At 42.3% G+C, this 26,998-nt stretch overlaps 2 protein-coding genes across 2 annotated transcripts in view; both read right to left on the bottom strand.

Moving 5' to 3' along the window:
- Positions 1-3,217, bottom strand: part of fmnl2a (formin-like 2a) — a 92,019-nt gene extending 88,802 nt beyond the window's left edge. Inside the window, 1 exon segment of the mRNA XM_042306336.1 lies at positions 2,635-3,217. Within this exon segment, the coding sequence (XP_042162270.1) occupies positions 2,635-2,748 (114 nt within the window). The 5' untranslated portion in view covers positions 2,749-3,217.
- Positions 3,218-18,758: 15,541 nt separating this feature from the next.
- The window catches only part of LOC112225163 (myosin light chain kinase, smooth muscle), an 85,131-nt gene continuing 76,891 nt past the window's right edge, over positions 18,759-26,998 (bottom strand). The window contains exons 29-33 of the mRNA XM_024388843.2: positions 24,766-24,918; positions 24,235-24,358; positions 23,248-23,338; positions 22,838-22,966; positions 18,759-20,449 (exon numbers count right to left, since the gene is read on the bottom strand). Coding sequence (XP_024244611.1) covers positions 20,211-20,449; positions 22,838-22,966; positions 23,248-23,338; positions 24,235-24,358; positions 24,766-24,918 — 736 coding nt within the window. The 3' untranslated portion in view covers positions 18,759-20,210. The remainder of the gene's footprint in view (positions 20,450-22,837; positions 22,967-23,247; positions 23,339-24,234; positions 24,359-24,765; positions 24,919-26,998) is intronic.

The following is a 26,998-nucleotide window of genomic DNA, read 5'->3' as shown; positions in this document are numbered from 1 at the left end:
TAGATCCCTAAGGATCAGACTAAGAGGGAGCTCTTATGTAAGCATGTTGTAATTAAATCACCTCTACGGCTAAAAATAACCATTTGGACAAGGAACTTTTAAGGCAAAAGCTATTTAAAATTCTCTAAATATAGGACTAATATACCCGGACAATATAGCATCGCAGTTTGAAAGGGATATTTTCTCAAATAATTTCATTACATACAGGCCATCCTGTTTATTATAGAAATAGACTGTTTTACATAGGCCCAATCTATGGAGATTGGAATGGTTTTTTGAGTTGGCAAATAAAGAAATGAGCAGCCATAACATCCAACCCGTGATACCATCAGCCTGCTGCACATACTTATCAACCAGTGAGTGTATGTATGGTGGTATTGATCAATGATAGAGGGGCCCAATACATCTTTGCAATCACTAGCCTTGCAGGTTAAAGTGACACATCAGGTTACCAGATTCACACGCTCACCGAGGCATAGGGGGAGCCACCAGCTAACGGGCATGGCTGACATGCAACAGGGTTTAAATCGCATTAAATATAGCTACGTGCTGTGATTAAGACGCTAAACTCGCCTAATGTCGCACGGTTCGCTTCCTGCCAAGAGTAAAGACATCCTACTGGCAGAGGGAGGGAGTTTTGCTGACATGCCAACCATGCTGAAGAACATTCTAAGCTGGAACTCCCTCAATGTCACATCCATCCTTCTTCAGTGAGCGTCAGTCCCAGCACTGATTACTCCTGGTGCCACCAGACCCACTCTGTTGTTTAAGCCAGTGCTTATGGATTCAGCTAGTAGCATTTACTAATAGGATCCATTTCCAATACGACTCATTAGGCCATCGATGACCTACACCTTTACGGAGGGAAAATAAATATGGGTAATGAGCATGCTGGGAAAAGCTAACAGACCATTAACTGTTACTATGAACTCAATGATGCGGCATCCTCAGAGTAGCGCCTTAAGGCAGTTCAATTCCGTTCCTCTGTCCTACTTTGTTCGGCCTGTTAGTTTGAAAAGTAGGTATTCGAGCCAGGCAGATCATGAGAAGCAGACGGGATTAGGCAGTGTGACGTCAACCCTGTCTCTGTCCCAAATGACACCCTTTTCCATATAAAGTCCACTACCTATGGGCTCTGGTCAAGCGAATACTGTGCCATTTGGGATGCGACCCATCTCTAGACAGAAGTCTGCTCCCTGCCTCCCTCTCCTCCAACACAGAATGGGATTCATCTGGCCAGGACACGCAGCAATTACACCCCAACTGGAACACTGTGACACGCATTAGTTACTCCCACGAAAGAAAAAAAAAAACTTCATTAGGTAATAACAGGCAAAATGGCTTGGGCCAGCACAGTCAGCAAACAGAGTAACAGACTATACCCCAAGGCAGAGAAAAGGGGGAAACACAGAATGAAACATGTAACAGTTATTTCCTCTTTTAACCATTCCTTCTGACAAGTACAGTTGCAGGATCGCTTAAGTCACATGGCACTGCATGACCTTCTTAGTAGGTCTGTGTTAGACTAAGTGTGTTGCAGGCGCCCAGGTCCCACAACAGAGCCGCCTACCCTCAGTTGAGTGGAGTATTAGGTCTGACTACAATAACGTCTGACCCACATTTACACAACCCCCCCCCCCATGTGCCTTGACTGGAGGGCTGTACTGTAAAGTGCCCCTGAAGCAGCAACACGTAGCACAGAAATGCACAATTGTCATCGCATTTGAATGCAGAAAAGCTGAACAGGTTGTCGTGCATGCTATGTAATGCAAAACATAGGATGATGATTTAAGGCCATGATTTAGGATAGTGAAACATTGAGAAGGTGTATTAGTCATGTAGGCTGTATCTTATCTTTAAAAAAAACAGAACATGGAGATGAGCAGAATTCAATAAAGTTACTAACTTGCTCATTTTGTCTTGACAGCTGTGCAGGTGGTTCTTTGAGTAAACACAGGTTGGCCACACATCAAATTTACAGAAGCATGCTGTGTAGGTAAATAGCCTAGGCGTATACAGGCTGAACAAACAAACACTCTCTGACTAAACACAACGAATGTCACACACAGAAAGGCATTTTCGAATTTGCCAGACTACCGTTTGGTCCATGTATGGGGCAAACAGCTAACTACTCAAATGTCTGAGGTTATATTGACATGCTGATCGTATAAGGGAGCAAACTTGTCGAGGTCAGTTGCCTTCACTGGCTACCTGTATAACTTCACCCGTTAAAATAAAAGGAAATGTCTTAACTGTTAAGACTCTTTGAATGTTGTCCATGTAGTTCTCTACATAACAACTACATGTGATTGTCTATTGCAGTCGGATCCATGTAAAACATGTAAAGAAAGTAAAACAACAAAACAAAAAAATGACTGCCATACTTCTCAGCTAGCGTTAACACTAACCTAACATGGCATGCGTAAAAAGACTAAACAAAAAAACAAACTTGTATGTTTGTGAAATGTCCCCTCGAAGTCGAACTCAATCAACACAAAAGATGAACGAGCTCGAGTTGGGAGAATGCTGCGCTAGTTACTGTTAGCGGTTGTGCGGTGCCAAGCGCAAATGAGGCATGGCGCAAGACAAAGAATGGGAAACTCAGTGTTCGATAAGAAAGTACAGTGAACATACCAAAACGATTGCGAATCTCTCCTCCAATTCACCTGGCTCCGGCATGGGCAGTTTCAAAGGCATGTTGTGTCCCCTGAAATCAGTTTGTTGGTCCATACTCCCTGCGTTCCCCATGTTTCTAATTTATTTGAGCTGGATCACAACTACCGTCCACACCTTCCTCCTCGACTTCAGAAATCACAGAAAGTCTACGAACCCCCCCACCAAAAATATATATATCTGCACCGATGCTTGTTGTTTGCTAATTTTCCCGTTTTATCCCAGCCTCACCGCTTCAACATGAAACGCACGTGAGGAAATGTGCACATGGTTCCAATGAGTCGAGTCCTCGTGAAGCATTATGGAATATGGGACTTGCTGGAAACTTGACTCGGAGCAACAACCGCGCAATCTCTAGAACCAAAGATAACTCCTATCCATATCTTGCACAATTTCTGCTCCACTCCCAGTTAGATGTAATGACGATGTGCATGATTCAGGTTTAGCAATCCCCGTATGTGTAGCTAGCTAAATCTCCCCAGTGATGACTAACTAATACAGTAGAGTCCTGTCGACTCTACACGCCGCATTCACAATCACATCTCTACACGTTGGGGTAACGAGCTCTTTCAGACAAGCCTACTACTTGGGCGTGCCATAAGCCGCACAATGTTTTGTATGATTGCATGCTGGTATATGCAGTCTACTCATGGTGTATAACATGTGCATAACAACCTTATTTACTTAGTCCACAACCTTTATTACAATCGTAGTAAAGTATTTAAATCCCATATCCCCAAGAATTAGGAAAGGCCTAATTAGAAGTCCTCCATTAGAACCATTATACAGTGCACTCCGAAAGTATTCTGACCCCTTGACTTTTTCCACATTTTGTTAAGTTACAGCCTTATTCTAAAATGGATAAAATTAAAAATTAAAATCCTCAGCAGTCTACACACAATACTCCATAATGACAAGGCAAAAACAGGTTTTTAGACTTTTTTGCAAAAAACCCACAAAAAAAACAGAAATAACTTATTTACATAAATACGCAGACCCTTTGCTTTGAGACTCGAAATTGAGCTCAGGTGCATCCTGTTTCCAATGATCATCCTTGAGATGTTTCTACAACTTGATTGGAGTCCACCTGTGGTAAATTCAATTTATTGGACATGATTTGGAAAGGCACACACCTGTCTATATAACGTACCACAGTTGACAGTGCATGTCAGAGCAAAAACCAAGCCATGAGGTCGAAGGAATAGTCCGTAGAGTTCCGAGGCAGGATTGTGTCGAGGCACAGACCAGGGGAAGGGACCCAAAACATTTCTGCAGCATTGAAGGTCACCAAGAACACAGTGGCCTCCAACATTCTTAAATGGAAGAAGTTTGGAACCACAAAGACTCTTCCTAGAGCTGGCCGCCCGGCTAAACTGAGCAATTGGGGGAGAAGGGCCTTGGGTTCTTGGTCATCTTCCTGACCGATGGTCACTGACAGAGCTCTAGAGTTCCTCTGTGGAGATAGGAGAACCTTCCAGAAGGACAACCATCTCTGCAGCACTCCACCAATCAAGTCTTTATGGTAGAGTGGCCAGATGGAAGCCAATCCTCAGTAAAAGGCACATGACAGCCCGTTTGGAGTTAGCCAAAAGGCACCTAAAGACTCTCAGACCAGGAGAAACAAGATTCTCTGGTCTGATGAAACAAAGATTTTTCAGCGGCAGGGACTGGGAGATTAGTCAGGATCGAGGCAAAGATGAACGGAGCAAAGTACAGAGAGATCCTTGATGAAAACCTGCTCCAGAGCTCTCAGGACCTCAGACTGGGGTGACAGTTCACCTTAACAGGACAACAACCTTAAGCACACAGCCAAGACAACGCAGGAGCGGCTTCAGTACAAGTCTCTGTGAATGTCCTTGAGTGGCCCAGTCAGAGCCCGGACTTAAACCTGATCGAACATCGCTGGAGACCTGAAAATATCTGAGCAGCGACAATCCTCATCCAACCTGACAGAACTTGAGGGGATCTGCAGAGAAGAATGGGAGAAACTCCCCAAATACAGGTGTGCCAAGCTTGTAGTGCCATACCCTAAAAGACTCGAGGCTGTAATTGCTGCCAAAGATTCTTCAACAAAGTACTGAGTAAAGACTGAATACTTGTGATGTTTTCAGATTTTTTTTTGCAAAAAACCCTGAAATCTGTTTTTGATTTGTCATTATGGGGTGCTGTGTGTAGATTGTTTCCGAAGGCACCGTAGATAGAATAACCCAGCTATTCACTAGGCTTGAAAGAGAAAAAAGAGCAAAGAATCTATTAAGCTTTTAGTTTGCAGAAGATATGAGATAATGTATAGCCAAACAGGATGGAGTCCCATTGCTTGTGAGAGAGGATGACATCAGCTTGGGGAGAGGTTCCATGAAAATGAGAGGTTCTCCAGATGCACAGTGTTTTTAGTGAACAACACAGACTGTGTCAACAGGGCGTTATCAGGGGGTCAGCTGTGTTAGCTGGCTACACAAATTGCATCAGGGAGATAATGAAGAGTGAGGCACACCAAAATGCTCCAAATTGTTTTTGTTGGCGACGTACATGTTCTGACATTCTCCTCCTCCGTCTCGTTTCTCGTAATTCAATTATCAAGCATCGTGATTAAGCAGGATTTTGACTGGCTTGATTCACAGTCACTGAGTCGGTTGAGAAAAGTGATATTTTGGGGACATGGGCAAAGCATAAAAATATGCTGGATAGATCACGGTCATTCCAGTCATTATAGTCAGTTGATGTGAAATGATTAAGTTTTGAGGAACAAAAGTAGGCCTACATATATGTTTAGCACAAATAGAGTTCTATTTTAAATTCCAATATAATTTCTTAGAATTCCACATGGAAATGTAAAATACTCAAAGTTAAGATATTATATTCTTTCCGTTTGATATTCTTCCCCTTTGCAGACACACAACAAAACATCAAATACCATCTAATACCGGTGGGTATATCTTCATAACATTGTAATTACAATCAAAATGTCCTTGTCAGTAGAATCTCCATAGATATCTTTTCAACATAATATTACAACCTGAATCACATACAGTAGCTATAATAATTGGCCTTTTTTCCCCCCTCAAAGTCGTAATCCCATTGGTTCAGGAGCTCAACAACTGACCTATTATTCACCACAAATGAAGTAATGAACATACAGAACAGTAGTGCTCAGCAGAGCTATGCCTGTAAAATACACACACAAAACAATTAACAGTCCAACAATAGTAGGGTCTCTCCCAGACGTCTGCAGTGGACAGTAGCCAAGGCTGTGGAGTGAGTGGGATAGACCTGATGCAGCTGATGAGCTAGACACAGGAGATGGTGTGTTTGTGTGTAGATGGAAATGAGAGACATTGATTGCCTGGTGTAGGGTGGTGGTGGTGGTAGCTGCAAACAGGCCAGGTCCTCAGCTGGCTGAGAAAGGCAGGGAGATCGTGTCAGTCCACTGGAACACAGAGAGAGAGAGAGAGAGAAAGAGAATGAGAAAGAGAGACAAAAAAGGGAGAGAGAGAGAGATGCCCATGTGCCCCCCACAAACAATGACGGAATGAAGGGGGCCTCTGACACCAGGTATTTGATAGAAAGACTATGAAAGGGCAAGTTACCCCGTTGATATAACCCAGTGCACGTGACTAGATACGATGCAGTCATCAGTGTCTGAGCACGAAGGTGGAATACATTCCCCGAACTTTAACATGTAAACAACACATTGTGTTGCACCAGCATTATCTTGTGACAAATAGGCTAAAATGTGTTACTATGACAACCGCTAGGCCAAATACTATAGTAAATGCCTTCGTTTTTTTTGGTCCAATGTTTTGTATCACAACAAACAATGACATAATACAGTCCTCCAGGGCAGGCTTTTTTGGCCTACTCCACATAGAGAATGGGGGAATATGGTGGTTCAGGGGGAGACACCGCACAGCTGCACAGTGCTGAGAGGCCTACAGAAATCCCCACTAAAGGCACTCCTAAGAGAGTCCAAAGCGCACCACACGGAAATGTAAAATGCCAAACAGATGCCAAAAATAAAGAGAGCACAATCAAATCTCTGTGTCAGGAATCTCCCAGGGACACCAATTCACAGCTGTTGCTATATTTCTCTACAACGCAGCCAAAGGACGTTGTGTTCTCAAACACGAGAGCAGGGTTTCCCAAACTCAGTCCCCGGCCCCCCCCCCCGGGTGCACATTTTGTTTTTTGCCCTAGCACTACACAGCTGACACGAATAACCAACTCATCATCAAGCTTTGATTATTTGAATCAGCCGAGTTTGGGAAACACTGCTCTAGAGTGCACGCTCATGAGAGGGAGGAGATGTGACACCAAGAGAACATTGTGGTGGAGCCACAACAGAGCCAGAGTTTTACAATCCTCCTTAACCCCCAACAATGTCTGTTAATCAGTGGGCACGAGTCTACACATCACCCACACAGGGAGTTCGTTCAGGTCTTTCTATAAACGTGAATAAAATGTCACGTCAAAGCGTCCATTTCGGTTCAGAGTAGACAGCAGGAGACAGGAAGTTATAGTATTCAGGTCAACTAAGCATCGTGAATGTGGACAGAATATTGGACTTGTTAAAGATTCAAGCTGCATGAAGGCTTTACCCAGACATTTTCTGAGTGAGGTCCAAAGCTGAGAAAGTAATGTCCCATAGAACGAAAACGCCCTCTAGTGTATATTAAGTGTATTTCAAGAAGAAGAAAAATGTGATACAATTCCTTTCTTGCTATGTGAATCACACATTAGAAACACACAAGTAAATGAAAAAAAATTATGGAGACACCTGAGTAAATGAGGGTTCTGGTGAGTCTTATGGTGTGGTGCCATTTCCTGGCATGGTTCATTCAACCACATCGCGGGCAAGGTAAAACGGCAACAAATACACAGCCATTCTGAGTGATCACCTTCAACCTATGGTGAAGCATTTCTATCCTGATGGGAGTGGTCTCTTCCAGGATGACAATGCCCCCATCCAAAATTCCAAAGGGCTCGAGTCGTCACTGAATGTTTTGATGACCATGACAATTATGTAAACCATATCCCCCTTCCCTCCACCAAACCCACCACTGGCGTGCATGGCCAAAAAGTACATCAGTGGTGGGTTTGGCATTGAAAAACCGAAGCGTGTGCAGAAAAGTGCCTCATACCTACAGTAAAATATGGTAGTGGATCGTTGTGAAGGTCAGTGACATCCTGAACTTTACTAGGTACCATTTTAGACAAAAACGTGTATGCGTCTGACAGCAGGCTGACACAAGTGAATCTTCCAGCAAGACAATAACGCCTAACACTAACGGAAAATTTGAATAACCTCTAACGCTAGTTAAAAATGTAATCTGTAAAAATGTAATTACTAACAACAAAAATCACGAGTCAGACGTCGGTTTCGGGAAATGTGTTTAGTTTCACATGTAAATCCCTCGTTTAAAAAAAAAAATCCCCACGTGACTTTTTATTCACATGATTATTTTTACCACTTTACACGGTCTCCCATCCAGGGACTGACCGGAACCTACCCTGCTGAGCTTCAGAGGCAACCAGCAGTGGGATGCAAGGGTGCTATCTTGCTGGAATTAATGTGCCAACATTTGCAAATGGAGAAAAGGCAGCGAAGCAAAGGCCAAGGTAGCATAACCAAAGATAGGGAAAATTGCAAAGAGGGAGGCGTTTTATTTTAATCGCCTTATCATAAAACTTTTTTTTTTTGCGTCCATTTACAATTTATTTGCTCTCGCATTTAACATGATATCATTTCAATGTTTAGTTTGGATAGTAATATCATTCGTTTTGCTTGCAAATACTAGTAATTTTGTTCTCGACTTCATACGTTCAGCTTTCTATTAAATAGCACAAAAGTAACTCACTATAGGATTGGGTTGCCCCATATAACAACACTATTACTCAATAAGAAATGTCCAATGCAGCTGTTTTTATCTCAATATCAAATCATTTCTAGGTAACAATTAAATACCTTAAATACTGTGATTGTTTTGATTAAATGGTCAAGACAGAAAAACAGCTTCTTAGAAAAGAGCAAATGTATGCAAACGCATAGTGCCACAGTTTTGCTAAAAAGCTGAAGGATGGGGCTGGAGAAATAGAACCAGTCAAATCCATAGACTATGCTATGGATGCCAAGGACTGACCATCCATGATATCAAAAATATTAGTTCTAACCATGTCTTTACGCTATACAGTGTTTGTTTGCATTTACTTGGTTTACAAACAAATGTTAAGTAAATGTGGAGTTTAGGTGTGAAACTGCTCATTTGATTTTCACTTTCAGATGTGAGGCTCAAAATGTACAGAAATAAAGACCTTTCTTCTGAAACGTGTCAGTCTATTCTTGTTCTGAGAAATTAAGGTTATTCCATGCAAGAAATTGCCAAGTAACTGAAGATCTGGTACAACGCTGTGTACTAGTTTGACACTGTTTCTAGTTTGAGAAACAGACGCCTCACAAGTCCTCAACTGGCAGCTTCATTAAATAGTACCCGCAAAACACCAGTCTCAACGTCAACAGTGAAGAGGCGACTTCGGGATGCTGGCCTTCTAGGCAGAGTTGCAAAGAAAAAGCCATATCTCAGACTGGCCAATGAAAAGAAATTATTAAGATGCGCAAAAGAACACAGGCACTGGACAGAGGAACTCTGCCTAGAAGGTCAGCATCCCAGAGTCACAATATTTGGCATCGAGTCTGCCGGGAGTTTGCCCAAATGTGCTGAATTGGCCAATTTATACATTTTCAAGGACATAACTATAGAGAACATACAAAAATGCTATGGCAATAAAACATTTGAGTTTACACACTCCCAGGAATGTCATACATGGTGGTGCGTTAGCTTCTCTACATAAAATACATCTAGATGGCCGGGCGGGGTGGTTGTGGAGCCAGAGATTTTTTCAAACACAACTACACTACAATACATTACATTACATTGTATCTCTGGGACCCTCAGGATGACACATCAGAGCAAGATTACTGAATGTAAGTACATTATTTACCTTCAGAGGTGAATGTATCAAAACAGTTGCCGTGATTGTGCACTATCCTCAAACAATATCATGGTATTTTTCATGGTATTTTTGCTACTGTAAATTGGACAATGCAGTTAGATTAACAATAATTTAAGTTTTCTGCCCATATAAGACATGTCTATGTCCTGGAAAGTTGGCTGTTGTATACAAAATTTTCTAGTCACATTATCGCATACTGAGCAACAACCGTCAGGGACACCGATCCAATAGAGGTTAAATAGTTCTCCCCCCCACACACATTCAATCTACACACAATACAATTTTTTTTTTTTTTAAATTGCAAATGTATACAAAAATTATTAAATATCACATTTACATAAGTATTCAGACCCTTTACTCAGTACTTTGTTGAAGCACCTTTGATAACAAATTACAGCCTCAAGTCTTCTTGGGTATGCTTGGTAAGCTTGGCACACCGGTATTTGGGGAGTTTCTCCCATTCTTCTCTACAGATCCTCTGAAGCTCTGTCAGGTTGGATGGGGATCGGCGATTCACAGCTATTTCCAGGTCTATCCAAAGATGTTCGATCAGGTTCAAGTCCGGGCTTTGGCTGAGCCACTCAAGGACATTCTGAGACTTGTCTTGGCTGTGTGCTTAGGGTTGTTGTCCTGTTGGAAGGTAAACCTTCATCCCAGACTGAGGTCCTGAGCACACTGGAGCAGATTTTCATCAAGGATCTCTACTTTGTTCTGACTAGTCTCCCAGTCCCTGCCACCTAAAAACATCCCCACAGCATGATTTTGACACCATTATGCTTCATTGTAGCGATGGTGCAGGTTTCCTCAGACGTGATTCTCAGGCCAAAGAGTTCAATCTTGGTTTCATCAGACCAGAGCATCTCATTTCCCATGGTCTGAGAGTGCCTTTTGGCAAACTCCAAGCGGGCTGTCATGTGCCTTTAACTGAGGAGTGGCTTCCGTCTGGCCACTCCACCATAAAGGCCTGATTGGTGGAGTGCTGCAGAGATAGTTGTCCTTCTGGAAGGTTCTCCCATCTCCCCAGAGGAACAATTGAGCTCTGTCAGAGTGAACATTGGGTCCTTGGTCCTCTCCCTGACCAAGGCCCTTCTCCGCCGATTGCTCAGTTTGGCTGGGCGGCCAGCTCTAGGAAGAGTCTTTGTGGTTCCAAACTTCATTAATTTAAGAATGATGGAAGCCAGTATTCTTGGGGACCTTCAGTACTGCAGAAATGTTTTGGTACCCTTCCCCAGATCTGTGCCTCAACACAATCCTGTCTCGGAGCTCTTCAGACAATTCCTTCGACCTCATTGCTTGGTTTTTGCTCTGACATGCACTCCCAACTGTGGGACCTTATATAAACAGGTGTGTGCCTTTCCAAATCATGTCCAATAAATTAAATTTACCACAGGTGGACTCCAATCAAGTTACATAAACATCGCAAGGATGATCAATGGAAACAAGATGCACCTGAGCTCAATTTCGAGTCTCATAGCAAAGGGTCTGAATAGTGGAGTATTCGACATTATGGGGTATTGTGTGTAGATTGATGAGGAAAACATTTTATTTAATCCTATTTAGAATAAGGCTGTAAAGTAACAAAATGTGGAAAAAGTCTAGGGGTCTGAATACTTTCCGAGTGCACTGTATATGGTAGGAAAAATAAATAAATGTCACTCCAGAAATGTATGGGCTTCAACATTGATCAAATGGACTTGTTGCTGTGTGATGGCGCAGCGCACATAAAACAATACTTTGTGGTTATATTCCCAATATTTGCGCATTCAAAACTGTAATGTTTGCATTGAATTCTGATAATTTCCAGGGATACTCAACATCCTGAAATATATGTAGATATATTTGTTAGAAAGAATACTACATTTCCCTTGACTGATTGATGCTGAATGTAAAAAAATGTCTCAACTTACCCCACTCCCCCCATGTCACATAAAATGTTCATGTGACGTACAGTACATGCGACAACGGGCCTTACGAGATGCCAACCACTCATTTAATAATGCATAGAAATGTGTTATTTGGGGTCTCCTGAAGCCGTCCTAATCCCTGCCTAACTGGTCCCGGCTATCTAAGGGTTAAACCAGAAATCCTCTCTCTTTCTGAACAGACGAGTTTAAACTCATGAGTTTAAATTAATCACTACCGAAGACTATATGAATGCTTATGTTGTTGAAGTTGCCACCCTGTCCAGGTCATATCTCCCGTTGAAACCAGTGCTATTGCAAAGACGATAAGGCGGTTTAAAATGGCAGAGTGTTTTTACCTGTATAAGAATGGCCAGGTGACAGGGGGAGGGGTTATGAGGGCAGTGTGAGTCTGATCACCCAGGACCTGGAGACTCAAAATGTCTCTGAGGCTGAGAACCATCAAGGAGTTAGATCGTGGATTCTACATGGAACAAAAATATAAAACGCAACATGTGAAGTCTTTGTCCCATGTTTCATAAGCTAAAAATATAAGATCCCAGAAATGTTCCATAAGCACAAAAAGCTTAACTCTCTGAAATGTTCCCCGTTACTGAGCATTTCTCCTTTGCGAAGATAACCCATCCACCTGACCAGTGTGGCATATCAAGAAGCTGATTATACAGCATGATCATTGAAAGGTCACTCTAAAATGTGCAGCGTTGCCACACAACACAATGCCACGGATGTCTCAAGTTGAGGGAGCATGCAATAGGCATGCTGACTGCAGGAATGTCCACCAGAGCTGTCAAATAATTTAATGTTAATTTCTCTACCATAAGCCACGTCCAACGTTGTTTTAGAGAATTTGGCAGTACGTCCAACTGGTCTCACAACTGCAGACCACGTGTAACCACGCCAGCCCAGGACCTCCACATCCGGCTTCTTCACCTGCGGGATCATCTGAGACCAGCCACTCAGACAGCTGATGAAGCTATGCATTTTTGCACAACCGATTCGCACCAACTGTCAGAAACCGTCTCAGGGAAGCTCATCTGCGTGGTCGTCTTCCTCACCAGGGCCTTGACTTGACTGCAGTTCGGCATCGTAACCAACTTCAGTGGGCAAATGCTCACCTTTGATGGCCAGTCTGGGTAGCCATTTGATTAGATGTTCAGGAGTCTTATGGCTTGGGAGTCGAAGCTGTTTAGAAGCCTCTTGGACCTAGACTTGGCGCTCCGGTATTGATTGCCGTGCGGTAGCAGAGAGAACAGTCTATGACTAGGGTGGCTGGAGTCTTTACAACCATCATATCAATGTAAAATTGTAGTCATGCATATATGTTGTGTAGTTCTCCCACTGTGTCTCAGGAAAGCATGCAGTTTATTAGGCTACAGATGAATTGAGCCATGAACTGCCAGTGTTGTAAAGTCCTTAAGTAAAAATACTTAAGTACTACTTAAGTTGTTTTTTTGGAGTGTCTGTACTTTACTATTTATATTATTGGCAACTTTTACTCCACTACATTCCTAAGGTGTAACGGCTTTCTTCTATCTCCTCCTCTGACGAAGAGGTGTAGCAAGGATCGGACCAAAATGCAGCGTGGCTATTGCAATCCATGTTTATTAAATAATAAAGAAACACGAACTTACAAAAAACAATAAACGTAATGTGAAAACCGAAACAGCCCTATCTGGTGAACACTACACAGAGACAGGAACAATCACCCACAAAATACACAGTGAAACCCAGGCTACCTAAATATGGTTCCCAATCAGAGACAACGAGAATCACCTGACTCTGATTGAGAACCGCCTCAGGCAGCCAAGCCTATGCTAGACACACCCCTAATCAGCCACAATCCCAATGCCTACAAAAACCCCAATAGGCAACACAATAAACCCATGTCACACCCTGGCCTGAACAAATAATTAAAGAAAACACAAAATACTAAGACCAAGGTGTGACATAAGGAAAATAATGTATTTTTTTTACCCCTTACATTTTCCCTGACACCTAAAAGTACTCATTACATTTAGAATGCTAAAGCAGGACAGAATTATGGCACCTGTCAATATAACACTTTGTCATCCCTACTGCCTCTGATCTTGCAGACTCACGAAAACTGTGTTTGCAAATTATGTCTGAGTGTTCGAGTGTGCTCGTCTGTCCGAAATAAAAAAACATGAAAATCATGCCATTTGAGTACTTTTTCTACCACTTTATTTAAGTACATTTAAAACCAGATACTTTTACTCAAGCAGTATTTTAGTGGGTAACTTTCACTTTTCATTTTCTGTTTTACTCAAGTATGATAATTGAGTACTTTTTCCAAAACTATGAACTGCACAGGGTGGTGAAAGTACACAGTTATGAGGTTGTTGCTGCTTTCCAATAAATATTGAGGATCTTATTCTGGTGACACGATCAATGCTCGGTTGCCATTTCACAAATAAAATAATCTCACTCTTTTATACATAATAGGAATCTCATGTAGGTAGCCGAAAATTATCTATATTTTTTTGTTCATGTAAAATCAATTGTTCCGCCGTCCCTAGGCATATAAAGAATATTCTGTTTATTCATGGTTACTCGTGAGCAGGATATCAAAGATGCATGTTAACAGCTTGTCCTGAATAAGACCTTAACCGAGATATGAGCTATTATCCAGAATACTGTACGCATGTAGATGTGGTCGGTGTTATGTTAATTAACCTCTTTAGTTTGGTATTCCTTGTCAACAACTAATACTCAGCTTGGGTTGGCCGACCCATGATGGAGGTCACGACGGAGCTGGCCCTGGACCCAGATAAGGTTGCTGTCTCCTGGGGGCACATGCACGTAACACAGTCCACATACTCATACTTCCACGCATTAGCTCAGGTTACAGAACCATTAGGCAAACCTAGGACCCCTATTGACTTAAAACAAACAGCGTGCCGGTAAGTTGTCTTAATCAGTTTCGTAACAAATGGGGGTTTGTCCGTGATAAATGTAGCATTTGTGGTGTGGTTGTAAACCGGTGTGGTTCGGTAACTTAATGTGATTGTTTTAAATGAAAATGGTCAAAAAGAAACAAAAACAGCTTCTTAGCAAAAAGCAATTTCTCAAGCAAGAATTGTTTGGAACTCTTTCTTATGGATCTTTTAACTAATTTACTGCCTGGTCATCAGGCAGGCCAAAATTCCATCCAGCTTTTTCTAACAGCTCTTACACTAAAAAGGGCAATATACTTTTCAAAATGTCACAATATTATTCCAAACGCATAGTGTGGAATACATATATATAAAACACAGGAAAAACATGTTTGACTGCACTGGGCCTTTAATACCTTTTTTTTGCTGCCATGTAGCAGTGTAGCTAAATAATATAACTACACATAGGTTGTGAAGTAACTCATGTTCAGAAGAGTGCTGATGGAAAACCAGATAGGGAGGAGGATGTTTTGTGTGGGGACTTGGAGGAAATGGTTCTCCCGAATGAGGAAGAGCAGAGACGACCTGGGAAGAGAAATGTGATAAAGTGTACCCTCTACAGGCGGAGGTTGATTCCTGTGTCTATTTAGGGGAGACGTTCTATGTTGTGTTGAGTGACACTGAGGAACTAGGTTATCTTGGTGGTTTGAGAAAGGATTTGGTTCCCCCAAGTGATCTACTGTATTCAGAAGTTGTCAGTGATTATATTTTGGTCCTTTAGCTGACATGTCCTTTACCAGAGTAGTGGAGGTTGTGGTTCCTCCACAGCCTGACAACAAGGTTGTTTGGTTGTCAGGTGCTGATTTAGCTGACATTTCTCACTGAGCTGTGAGAGGGAGGAGACTCTTCCCAGTCATGTTGTGAGATTAGTGAGGTTCCGCTGGAATACTTTTTCTTTAGGTTGTATCTTGTGATGAGAATCAGGAGCTTGAAGAAGAGAGGTTGCGGGGAAAGCCAGATCCACCGGAGTTGTCGCTTCCTGTTGTTGAGGAGCTGTCGACAGTTCATGCAGCATGTAGTGTTTTCTTCTGGTAAAGTGGAACCGACAGTGTTGGAACTACTTTGCAGATATGAAACAGACAATCATAACAGCAGTAAAAAATATAAAATTCCTAGTTTATGCTGCAAAACTGACTTTTAAAAGAGGTTTTAAAAATAGAACCTATTTGACTCAAAATTCCATGACGTAAAGTAAGGCATTGTTGGCAGAATGGATGGATGTAGTTCAATGCTTGATTAATATAGTTCACCAATTTCTTGGTAGTCCAAAAAAATATTGCAATGAAGTTGTAAATCCCTGCTGGCCTGGTACATTGTTTGCTGCCTCCACCCATTTGGGATGCACTGTTCCAGTTTCAATGACTCAATATTTTGAACTAAAATGGACTACTGTAACTAAAGCTGTATCACAACCGGCCGTGATTGGGAGTCTCAGTGCAGGCACAATTGGACCAGCGTCGTCCGGGTTTGGCCGGTGTAGGCCATCATTGTAAATAATACTGTTCTTAAACTGACTTGCCTAGTTAAATAAAAGTTAAATAAATACAAAAATAAAATGTCAATACAATCAAACTAGCATGGGCAAAGAGCACAAGTCAGTCATAATGTAGACAATAGGCTAGTACAGGTATCAAACAAGGCCCTTGAACCAAATTGGACAAACAAGCGAATATAAAATGAGTCAACAGTCTACTTCATTAAATTACAGCTCAATGTTCTTGCATTGGTGAATTCAACTTCAATGGGGCTTGCTTTCAGTTGCCCCATTTACAGTGTGCAGTGGAAGGAAAGTGTACAGACACATACCACAGTCCTAGCTAGGCTACTAAAATGTTGCAGTCTGGCTTCGCTTTCTAAAGCTTGACAATGAATAACCTAAAAAAACTAAACCTGCAACAAAACACCATACAAAGGAGAAACATGTAGGCCTATTACAGCATCATTTGAGAAGTAGCCTAGACTGGCTACTCAACAACAACACATTTTGAGTGCACCACATTTTCAATACGGCCCATGTGCTGATTGAGTTTGACACCCCTGGGCTAGCTTGTCTATTTCTGGCACTACCTATTTATTTAGCAAGTTAAAAACACAGAGTCTAACGTTAGCTGCTGGGAGGATGTCATTGGAGTGGGTGAGTGAGTGACTTTTTCCCCTCATTGTTTTTCAGTGGCTACAGCTGGAGATGCAGGTGTCACTTGGTTGACTAGCAATACATGTGAATTGATTTGCTAGCTAGCTATGCTGAAATCTTGAATGACTGTTATCCACAGTTAGCATCTCTCTTAATAGCTAAAATGTTGACGGCCAACTAGCTGAAAAAGTTTGAGTGTTTATCTTAGTATTCCTTCTTTAGATTTTAGTGCATCTCACTCTGGCTAGCATTAGTTGTTGATGTGCATAGTGTTGGATTCTGTGTTTTACATTATAGCCATTACCATATATATGATTGAATATTATCTGCTGTTGGCTTGTGTGGATGTATGTGTTATGCAACATAGCTGACTTGAAACATTGTTAACAGTTTCAGGGCCATGGGCCTTTCTCATGATGGAAAAATACAGAATAACATGAAGACAGGAACTGTGCAATGAGTTGGGGGGAGGCACGTTCAGAGCAGGGTGTTGCGAGAACAAGCGGTCTTTTGTTAGATAACAGGAGCCAGGTGCGAGATAACGGTATCGAGCATGAGCGCACAGATATTCTTCACAGCAAGTTACATCTATCAACTGGAGCGCCCGGGGGCTGGTACCAGCTCGTACGACAACAAATCAACAATAGGCTGGGTGAGTCTAAACCACGCCCAGTTTCTACTGTGATAGACATTGTTCCAACCCGTCTGTTGGCCTATCACAGTATAAGAACACTGTTTACATACATCGTCAGTTTTTTAAATTTACATTTTTTACTTTGTTTTAATTTTTACCTCTATTTTTAAAACAAAACACCACAAACTCATGTCGGGAAAAGCAAAAAGGCGACACTAATCTACAACCGTTCTGATAAAAACCTTAGGGCATTCAGCCTCGGGGGATGCCTTGCTGACCACACCAGTCTTCCTTGTTCCTGGCCTGCCCTGCCTCTTCCACCAATCCAATTGTTTCTTATGGACAGAAAAGAGCAGAGGCTCTGAGCTGTCCGATCAGGTCCATTGTCTACTTGTGCGAATCTTGTCAGTTCTCTGTTCTGCCCTGCGTGGCATTACAGTGGCATTACAGTGAGCCTGTATATACGAAAGTTGCATTTGCCATTTATTACTTAGCTAATAAAAAAATATAGTATAAAATCGGTGACTCATTGTTATATTTATCCTGATACCAGATTCGAACTTACACACAACCCTATAACAATAGGCAACTGAGGGAGCGATAGCCTGCCTTTTCATGGTTGTTTGATCAATCGAACTGCGACGACCCCGAATGTAAAAGAGGACTCACGTGGTATTTTACACTTGCAGAAATCCGTTCAGGGGTATTGTGTGGCTTTTGGGGAATGCGTTCTAATGATCTAAAGTTGCATTCTATTAACTTATGAAATCGTGAAAATGACCATACGGAGGTGAGGAGAATACAGTTAGTGTTCCCCCATTGATAATACTCGAGGAACACTAATGCTCTGGAGAAGGTAGAGATTGTTCTCAAAGTCAGAGTGAGGCGGCAATGGCTAACAGTTCCCCTCCAGCGAGTGCTCAGGGCTGGAGGAAGACGGCGTTAGGGAACGTGTTCCTGGTGAGGTTTTTTTGGAAGTCATTGCTGATGTTCACTTGTCCCTGGTGGTGGTTGCTCCAAGTCTCACAATTGCCAACATAATGGAGCTTGTTCCTTGTGACCCTGGGCCTTGTGAAGGAAGTTGGTCTCAGTCTAGAACCAGAAGGGGTCACAGGTTGTCCTTTGGCAGGAGCACCTGTGTAGAGCCGTCAATTATGGTTTTGGATGACTGGCTTATCGTTTTGAGAATAGCTTTATCCCAGAGGTGAGGGCATCTGAAGCCAAGTTTCATAGTTGTGCAGTTCTAGTATTTATGGTGTACATATTAGCCTCTTCAGTTAAGGAAGTTATAGAAATAAGTCAATTAATTGAACAATGCCGGTCAGTCATTTTTTTTACTGTTTGTTTTTCTTTAATTGACAAAAACAATCTAGACATTTCCCAATGCTTCTAACACTATAGGAAACTCATCCCAATCACGAAATACAACCAGCTTGATTTTGTGATAATTTATTTTGTAACCGTGAGCAACTACACTTGTAGTGTTCTCATTACATGTAATCTCTCATACTGATACATTTATAAAAATTGAAGAAATATAATCTACACACAATCGAATACAAAATAAAAATCTGTGTGTGATAATTCACTGGTCTGTTTAGTATTGCAAATGTGTAATAACGGTGGATATGTGCTTGCAGGGAAGATCACAAAACTGATGCTCAAATATGATAACAAGACTGTGCTTAAATAATTTAAAAAACATTCTAAAAGCCCAAGTAATTGCAAATACCATAATGCTGGTAAAACACAAGGGTCATTCCACAAAATGATTGCCTTTTTATATAAGTAGCAATTGGTCACCAATATTGAATTGACCCTTGTGTTATATTAAATGAAGTGCCCTTTAACAGACCACATGGACAATTCAAATCACAGATTTTTAATATAAATAATAACTTGCTAAAGTGGCTAAATTCTGCATTTTGACATGTACCATGATGTGCACCCTCTGACTTCTAGGAACATTTGAACCCACTTAACCCGAACATTTCACCATCATTGTAAAGCCTTAGTTATTTTGCCGCTTTGACAAAGCCAAATGTGAAGATGATCCATTATGTAATGTGATTCGTGACTACTTTATGTCTGTCCCTCATTTTAAAGGTCAACCTTGTTACGTGAACTGAACTCGTTCAAATAATGGTGAAACTATAAATGTTTAAATATTCTTTTCAAAAAGAAACATTCAACAATCAAATCATAGTGTAAAAGCAGGGGAGCTGGTTTCTACTCCTGTGGTGGAAAACTGAGCGGGTCTGCCATAACACATCAACTCTGTTACGCATAGATAGACAGGCTAGAATTGTTTTAACAATTAAACATGTCTTTGTGAAGCTTGCACCAAAACTTCCATTCCCCGTCACTAGGGGATTCATGGCCGATATAAGATGAAATTGTCAACCGTGTTAAATTATTTGGCACTTACACACTTAGGAAAATGTGTTTGTTATTAAGTTGAACATGTGCACTCTATGATAAAGTTAACATTTGGTGAAAAAAAAAAAATGTTGACCAAGTTACACTTCTCAAAAGGCACCGAATTGGTGGAACAACCCACAAACACGCCACTGACTTCGGGTTTGTTTGGTTGAGGGGAGAAAACCGTAGACACTGTAAATTTAGCAAATCAAATAAATGAATCACACAAACAGCCTTAATGCGGTTAATGTCAAGGTAATGTTAGAAATATCAACATCTGATATCTACTATAACTGATAAGTAGGAAAGTGCATAATCATAGCAAAAGGTAATGAAGCTCATTCCCTCTCCCCCCATTTCAGAGTGTGTCAGAGAAGGGGAGTGTATTACCAACACAGCTATTAAAAAAGATTGTAAAAGCTAAAAACAGGGGATATCGGTTTGTTTTGTACTGGTTGTACCACTCATTCCTCTTCTTCCTCCTCCTCCTCCTCCGCCATCACCTCCACCAGGAGTTCGGCTGTGCACGTGGCCTCGCCCAGACTGTTGACAGCCTTGACGGTGTATTTGGCATCGTCGTCACCGTTCACCTCAGAGATCACCAGGCTGCAGTTGCCCTCTTCGTCGTAATCAATCTGGTAGTGGCGCGTCTCCTTGATGGGCTGTTCGTCTTTGTACCACACCACCTCTGGATCAGGGTAGCCTGGGAACCACAAAATACAGACCAACTTTATTACTTTGGTTTGTGTACAGTTTAGCGGATGGTAGCCGGCTAGTGACAGTGTCTAAGGTTCAGGACAGGGTACTGGGTGGAAGCCGGCTAGTGGTTACTATTTAACTGTCTGATGGACCGGAGATTGATCAACAGCTTCGGTCTACCGGTCCCCAGCTTCGATGCACTTGTACGGCTTCCAACTTCTAGATGGTAGCAGGGTGAACAGGCCATGGCTCGGGCTCACCTCAGATCACCAGGCTGCAGTTGCCCAAGGTTCTTGATGATCTTCTTGGCCTACCGTGACGGGTGCTGTAGATGTCCTTTAGGGTAGGTAGTGTGCCCCCAATGATGCGTTGGGCTGACTGCACTGCCCTCTGCAAAGCCCTGCGGTTGCGGGCGGTGCAATTGCCATTTCAGAATTATTGTTAAAGTTAGTTGACCTGATATTATGCATTTTACCACAATTTCCAAAACTGTTTTCCAAGTCGAAAAAGGTAAACAAATCCATTTTTAAAAATCATTTTTTACATTGATCACCTAATGAAAATGCCTGAGTTAAACATAATTGAATTTTTTTTTAAATACATTTTGTAATTTCTCATTACCGCAACACGTAACCTTCTGAATCTTGTTTGTCATAATTACTTGTGTAGACATGTTATTTTTATGTACACATTTGGATAAAGGCATACTATTAGATTTATACTTCAGTAATTTTGTCTTAGTTATTTTTCTTACCATTTACAAAATATTGGTGCATTACGGTAATGATAAGCAGGTTTCTGAGATGAGAATGTTTGACATAAAAAGAAAATCTGTACTGAGCTCCATTAGAGATTCAGTAACTAATTTGTTGATCCAAAAAACTTGAATACTAAAATCACACACGTCAAAATGGGGGATATTCTCCTTTAAGTGGTGGGGTTGTTCTTTGCTGAAAGACAAACTCCAGATTGTGGCTGTAAGTGAAACAAAATTGGGTTTATACAACCATATTTCTTGACAACCTCTACTTAATCAAATAATTGATGTTTGACAACAAAAAAATCTATACTATATGTAAGCAGTGGTCCTAGTAAATTAAAGTTACAGCCCAGCGCACCCCATTGACTATACATTAGAATTAGCTTATCATTACCGAAATATGCCTTCAGAATAAGATCCTCATTCTGAAGGCATATAAGTGAAGATATTAACTTGTGCTCATCTAAGGACTACTTCAATAGATGATGCATCATACGCGAATAAAACTATTAAACTATGAAAAATATATATAGGAACTTGAAAGTGTTATGGTAATGAGAAACATGTCCACAGACACTTTTTATGTACTAATATTATTAGTTTAACTTCAACTAGTATACAATTATTATAATTTATGGAAATACTACAGCAACATAATGTGTTTTATTCAAATAAGTTAGAAGAACAAAAATTATATAAAATGAACCGATAATTTAATCATGACACTTTTCAGTAATTAGAATTTGGGGTGAAATGTTACATTTGACATTTTTGCTGGAATTGATTTAAAATACGATACTGCGCCATAAACTAGGCATCTTCGTCTTCAACATGAGTTGATTGTTACAGATTTATCATGGTTTTCTAACTCAATTTGCTACTGCCATGGTTAAAACTGGTTTCATGAACTTTAAGCTTTTGACCCTCTCCACTGCAGTCTGTTGACGTGTTTGGGGATGTGCTCTCTGCTGTCTCCTGTAGTCCGTGATCAGCTCGTTTTGTTGACATTGAGGGAAAGGTTATTTTCCTGCCACCACTCACCTCCTCACTACCACTGTTGTGTCGTCAGCAATCTTGATGATTGCGTTGGAGAACAGGGAGTACACAGGAGGGGGGCTGAGCATGCACCCTTGTGGGTCCCCTGTGTTGAGGATCAGCCTGGCGGAGGTGTTGTTGCCTACCTTCACCACCTGGGGTTGGCCCGTCAGGAAGTCTTGGATCCAGTTGCACAGGGAGGGGTTCAGACCCAGGGCCCTGAGCTTAGTGAGGAGCTTGGAGGACACTATGGTGTTGAAGGCTGAGCTGTAGTCAATGAGCAGCATTCTTATAGGATGAACAGCATATTGTAGCATGTGCCACTTCGGGATGCAGGCTGTGTTTCTCAATGGGTATTCATAGGATGCAGGTAGTATTAGAAATATGAATGGGATCGAACAGATTACAATTATGGACAACCATCGAGAGAAAAGTTTACACTATGTGTGCTGCCTCATAAAACCATATTTGCCTTCCTTCTGTTTGGTTTATGTACTTCATGGCAGATTAATGGATACAGCACTTGTGATGCATGCATATGTAAATTAGGAGGCCATGTTGCATGTATATGTAAATGAGGAGTTTATGAGACATTACCCTCAATCTTGCAGTCAAATCTGGCTGCGCTCCCCTCTACCACCTCAACATCCTTTATCATGGAGCTGAAGGTGGGCTTGACCTGGGTTCCCTCCTCAGACTCCAGGAACTCAAGGAACTGGTTGTCCTCTGCAAAATATGGGACAAAACAAAATGACATTGTTTTAGCCTCAAGTTAAACTGGTGCAGAGAGTGCTGCTCTGACTTCAAATAGGAGCAGCAGCTCCCTTGGCAGCACCACCTACTGTACCAACCAAAGTGCTCCAAAAAATGAGGGCAAATATTTTCAGTGGCATTAATAAAACAAACAGCCCTAGCTGAGTGCCATCCCTTACTCAGGGGTACAACAGAAAGGTTTAGAACATTCATGAGTAAAAAATAAATAAATAAATGTTTTGTTGCCATGCCACCTTCGGTAGGGGAGCCCTTCTTGGCACTGACGCCCGCCAACATCGCCATGGACGACAGTCTTCCTATGGCCCGCACTGCATGTCCCGTTTTCTGCCATGAAATCAATGATGCAATCGTTACATGTCTGAGCAGTACAAACAGTTCATGGGCTAGAAGATAATTACATCCTCCAGAAATGTTAGAACCGCAATCTTATAAGTAAATGGGCTCCTTTGTATCAATTTGAAATGTCCTGTTTGTTGGCCATGAAGTATAGACTAGGTGTGAATCCCAAATGGCACCCTATTCCCTTTATAGTGCACTGAGCTGGTCTATAGTAGCGCCCTATATATGGCGAAGGATGCCATTTGGGACACACCCAGCCTGTGATCCTAAAAGTATGCTTGCTACTACAACCAAAGCTTGATAACTTGATCCCTGAGATTGTTGCCTTCAGGATTTATAAAGGACAAAAAAAGAGACATCGCTTCACTTTCACAGTCTACTGTTTTGTGCTCTAGTTTTCCAACAGCAGTTTGTCCTTTTCAACCTCATGAAATACTAATGGACCTCCATGTTGACTTTGTCGTAAAATGAGCGGTCTACTCATGTGTGAGCACTCAGAGAATGAGTTGAACTGCAGGGACTTAGTGAGATTCACTTTTCTTAACCAACTTGGAAGCTCATCGAGACGGCCTGATGAGGCAAGTCAACAATTTCTGTAGCCTCTCCTGTAGCAGAATTCTAAATAACATTCTCAAACGCACATGTTTTGGATGATTCATATACTGTGCCATACTACAGTGCTAGTCTTGTTTCTCATTTAAACAATTTTACGCTGCTGAGCACAGCCCTACGGTTAAAGATGGATGGCCGTTATGTTGCACTGTGACATGAGAAATGGGCGGCACCCCAAAATGACACCCTATTCCCTATATACTGCAGTCGACTACTTTTGACCAGAGCCCTATGGGACAAAGCCCACGATCTGTTCTGTTTGCACCTACCTGCCATTTCCTTCTCAGGATGTATTTCTTCATCCTTTCCTTGGACAGCTTCTTGGCCTCCATTTTGCCAGTGTCTTGTTTTAGCCATGGGTGTTCATAGCAGCGATCACATGTTAGTCTGGCCCTACGATCAGATAACCACATGAGCGAGAGGCGTAAAGATCTCATTCTCACTGTATTCCAACACATCAGATAGTGATTTGGGTCAAGTCTCAAATGGCACCCTATATAGTGCACTACGTTTGACCAGAGCCCTGATCAAAAGTAGTCTACAACCCAGGGAATAGGGTGCCATTTGGGAAGGAAGCATTACGTACATCTTACACCTCAACAATGAAAACAGACATCTGGCAGGCTGATCAAAGCCATTCTACAACATTTACACTCAAATCATGTCAAAACTGGGACTTCATCCCAAATGGCACCCTAAAATATGGTAAAGTAGTGCACTATGTAGGGAATAGGGTGCCATTTGGGATGCACAGGTCTTTCATCATGTAGTGTTTCAGAGAGCAGCACCATCGTGCTTACTTCATATCTTTCTTCAGCAGCATGGTGATGAAGTCTTTGGCGTGGTCTGAGATCTCATCGAAGGCGTCGTCTTCAAAGTCCCAGGTGGCCGAGGTCACGTTGGACAGGGTCTCGTTGTCGTTGTCCCCCATGAACGGGGACAGGCCACTCACGCTGGGGAGAGAGAAAGAGCCAAAGCGATAGAGGATCGTGATGTTTGACCTACAAAAATTGCACAACAATATCTACCAAAAAACATTTCTGCTTTGCATGGAAAGTACACCACACCCTGGCGGCACCCTAAAACCTGCTTACTTTTAAATTATGAAAGGCCAAATTGTAGTATAAATTATTACGATTGGTGGTCTTGGTAAATTTCAACAAAGCTGCTTGTTTCATTGGGCACACCCAGGTGTTTTCCATACTGTAGGTGTATAACGGTACATCAGTAAAGCTTTTTTATTCTCCAAATTGCACCCTATTCCCATAGGGCCTTGGCCAAAAGTAGTGCACTACATAGGGTGCCATTTGGGACGCACACTGGAATCTGAAGCAACAGAGGAGATACGGGGAGAGCCTCATTTGTAACACTTATGTAAGCAGTGTGTAATAAATCTTTGTGGACCAAGGAGACCTCAGAGGTTTGGGGGCACTGGAGAGTATCGCTGTGCTCTTCCTCTATATCCATTTACAGGCATAGAGGCCAGAAAGGCCCATACACTGCCTGCTGGTGGAAAGTATCTGTTGCAGAGATCATGAAAGCCCAGAAAAACCTGATAAGGCTGGTTTGAGATTAGGGACACATTGTAGCACATAGACAGCCATAATTTATTTGCATAGTCCCCTATAGTTTGAGCATCTGTATGTCATCTATCAACTATTACTGCAACAGCTTGCTGGTTAGGGTTAGAGCAAGGTTTAAAAGACAATTCTGCCACTTTATAACCAGTTATGCTGTTTGTATACACCCACGGGCCAGTTTATTAAGTACACCAGCCCGTTCATGAAAATGGATCACTCCTACAGACAATAAGTCAAGTGTCCGTGGCTTGCTACATAAAGCAGGCAAACAGGCATCCAGTTACTGTTTGACTGAACGTTAAAATGGGCAAAACTATGTTGGTGCAGGGCACGCCGAATCCAGTATCTCAGAAACAGCCGCCCTCTTGGGCTTTTCACGCACAAGTGTCTAGGGCTTACCGAGAATGATTATCTCCCCGTGGCACTGACTTCTGTCATCATGAAGCGCTTTGAGAGACTAGTCAAGGATCATATCACCTCCACCTTTCCTGTCACCCTAGACCCACATCAATTTGCATACCACCCCAATAGGTCCACAGACAATGCAATCGCCACCACACTGCCCTATATCCCATCTAGACAAGAGGAATATCTACATCAGAATGCTGTTCATTGACTATAGCTCAGCCTTCAAAACCATAGTATCCTCCAAGCTCAGAATTAAGCTGGAGGCCCTGGGTCTCAACCCTGCCCTCTGGGTCCTGAAATTGGGTCCTGGACTTTGACGGGCCGCCCCCCAGGTGGTGAAGGTAGGAAACAACATCTCCACTTCGCTGCTCCTCAACACTGAGGCCCCACAAGGGTGTGTGCTCAGCCCCCTCCTGTACTCCCTTGTTCACCCATGACTGCGTGGCCATGCACACCTCCAACTCAAATCATCTAATTTGCAGATGACACAACAGTAGTAGGCTTGATTACCAACAACGATGAGACCGCCTACAGGGAGGAGGTGGGGGAACTTGGAGTGTGGTGTCAGGAAAACAACTTCTCACTCAACGTCAACAAAAGGAGACGATTGTGGACTTCAGGAAACAGCAGAGGGAGCACCCGATCCACATCGAAGGGACAGCAGTGGAGAAGGTGGAAAGCTAAGTTCCTCAGAGTACACATCACATACAAACTGAAATGGTCAACCCACACAGACAGTGTGGTGAAGGAGGCGCAACAGCGCCTCTTCAACCTCAGGAGGCTAAAGAAATTTGTTGTCACCTAAAACCCTCAAATTTCTACAGATGCACAACTGAGAGCATCCTGTTGGGCTGTATCACCGCATGGTACGGCAACTGCACCGGCCACAACCGCAAGGCTCTCCAGAGGGTGGTGAGGTCTGCACAACACATCACCAGGGACAAACTACCTGCCCTCCAAGATAACCTACAGCACCCGATGTCACCGGAAGGCCAAAAAGATCAAGGACAACAACCACCCGAGCAACGGCCTGTTCACCCCACTA

Source organism: Oncorhynchus tshawytscha, linkage group LG26, assembly GCF_018296145.1.
Source record: "Oncorhynchus tshawytscha isolate Ot180627B linkage group LG26, Otsh_v2.0, whole genome shotgun sequence".
Lineage (NCBI taxonomy): Eukaryota > Metazoa > Chordata > Actinopteri > Salmoniformes > Salmonidae > Oncorhynchus > Oncorhynchus tshawytscha.
This window is presented reverse-complemented; position numbering and strand designations above follow the sequence as displayed.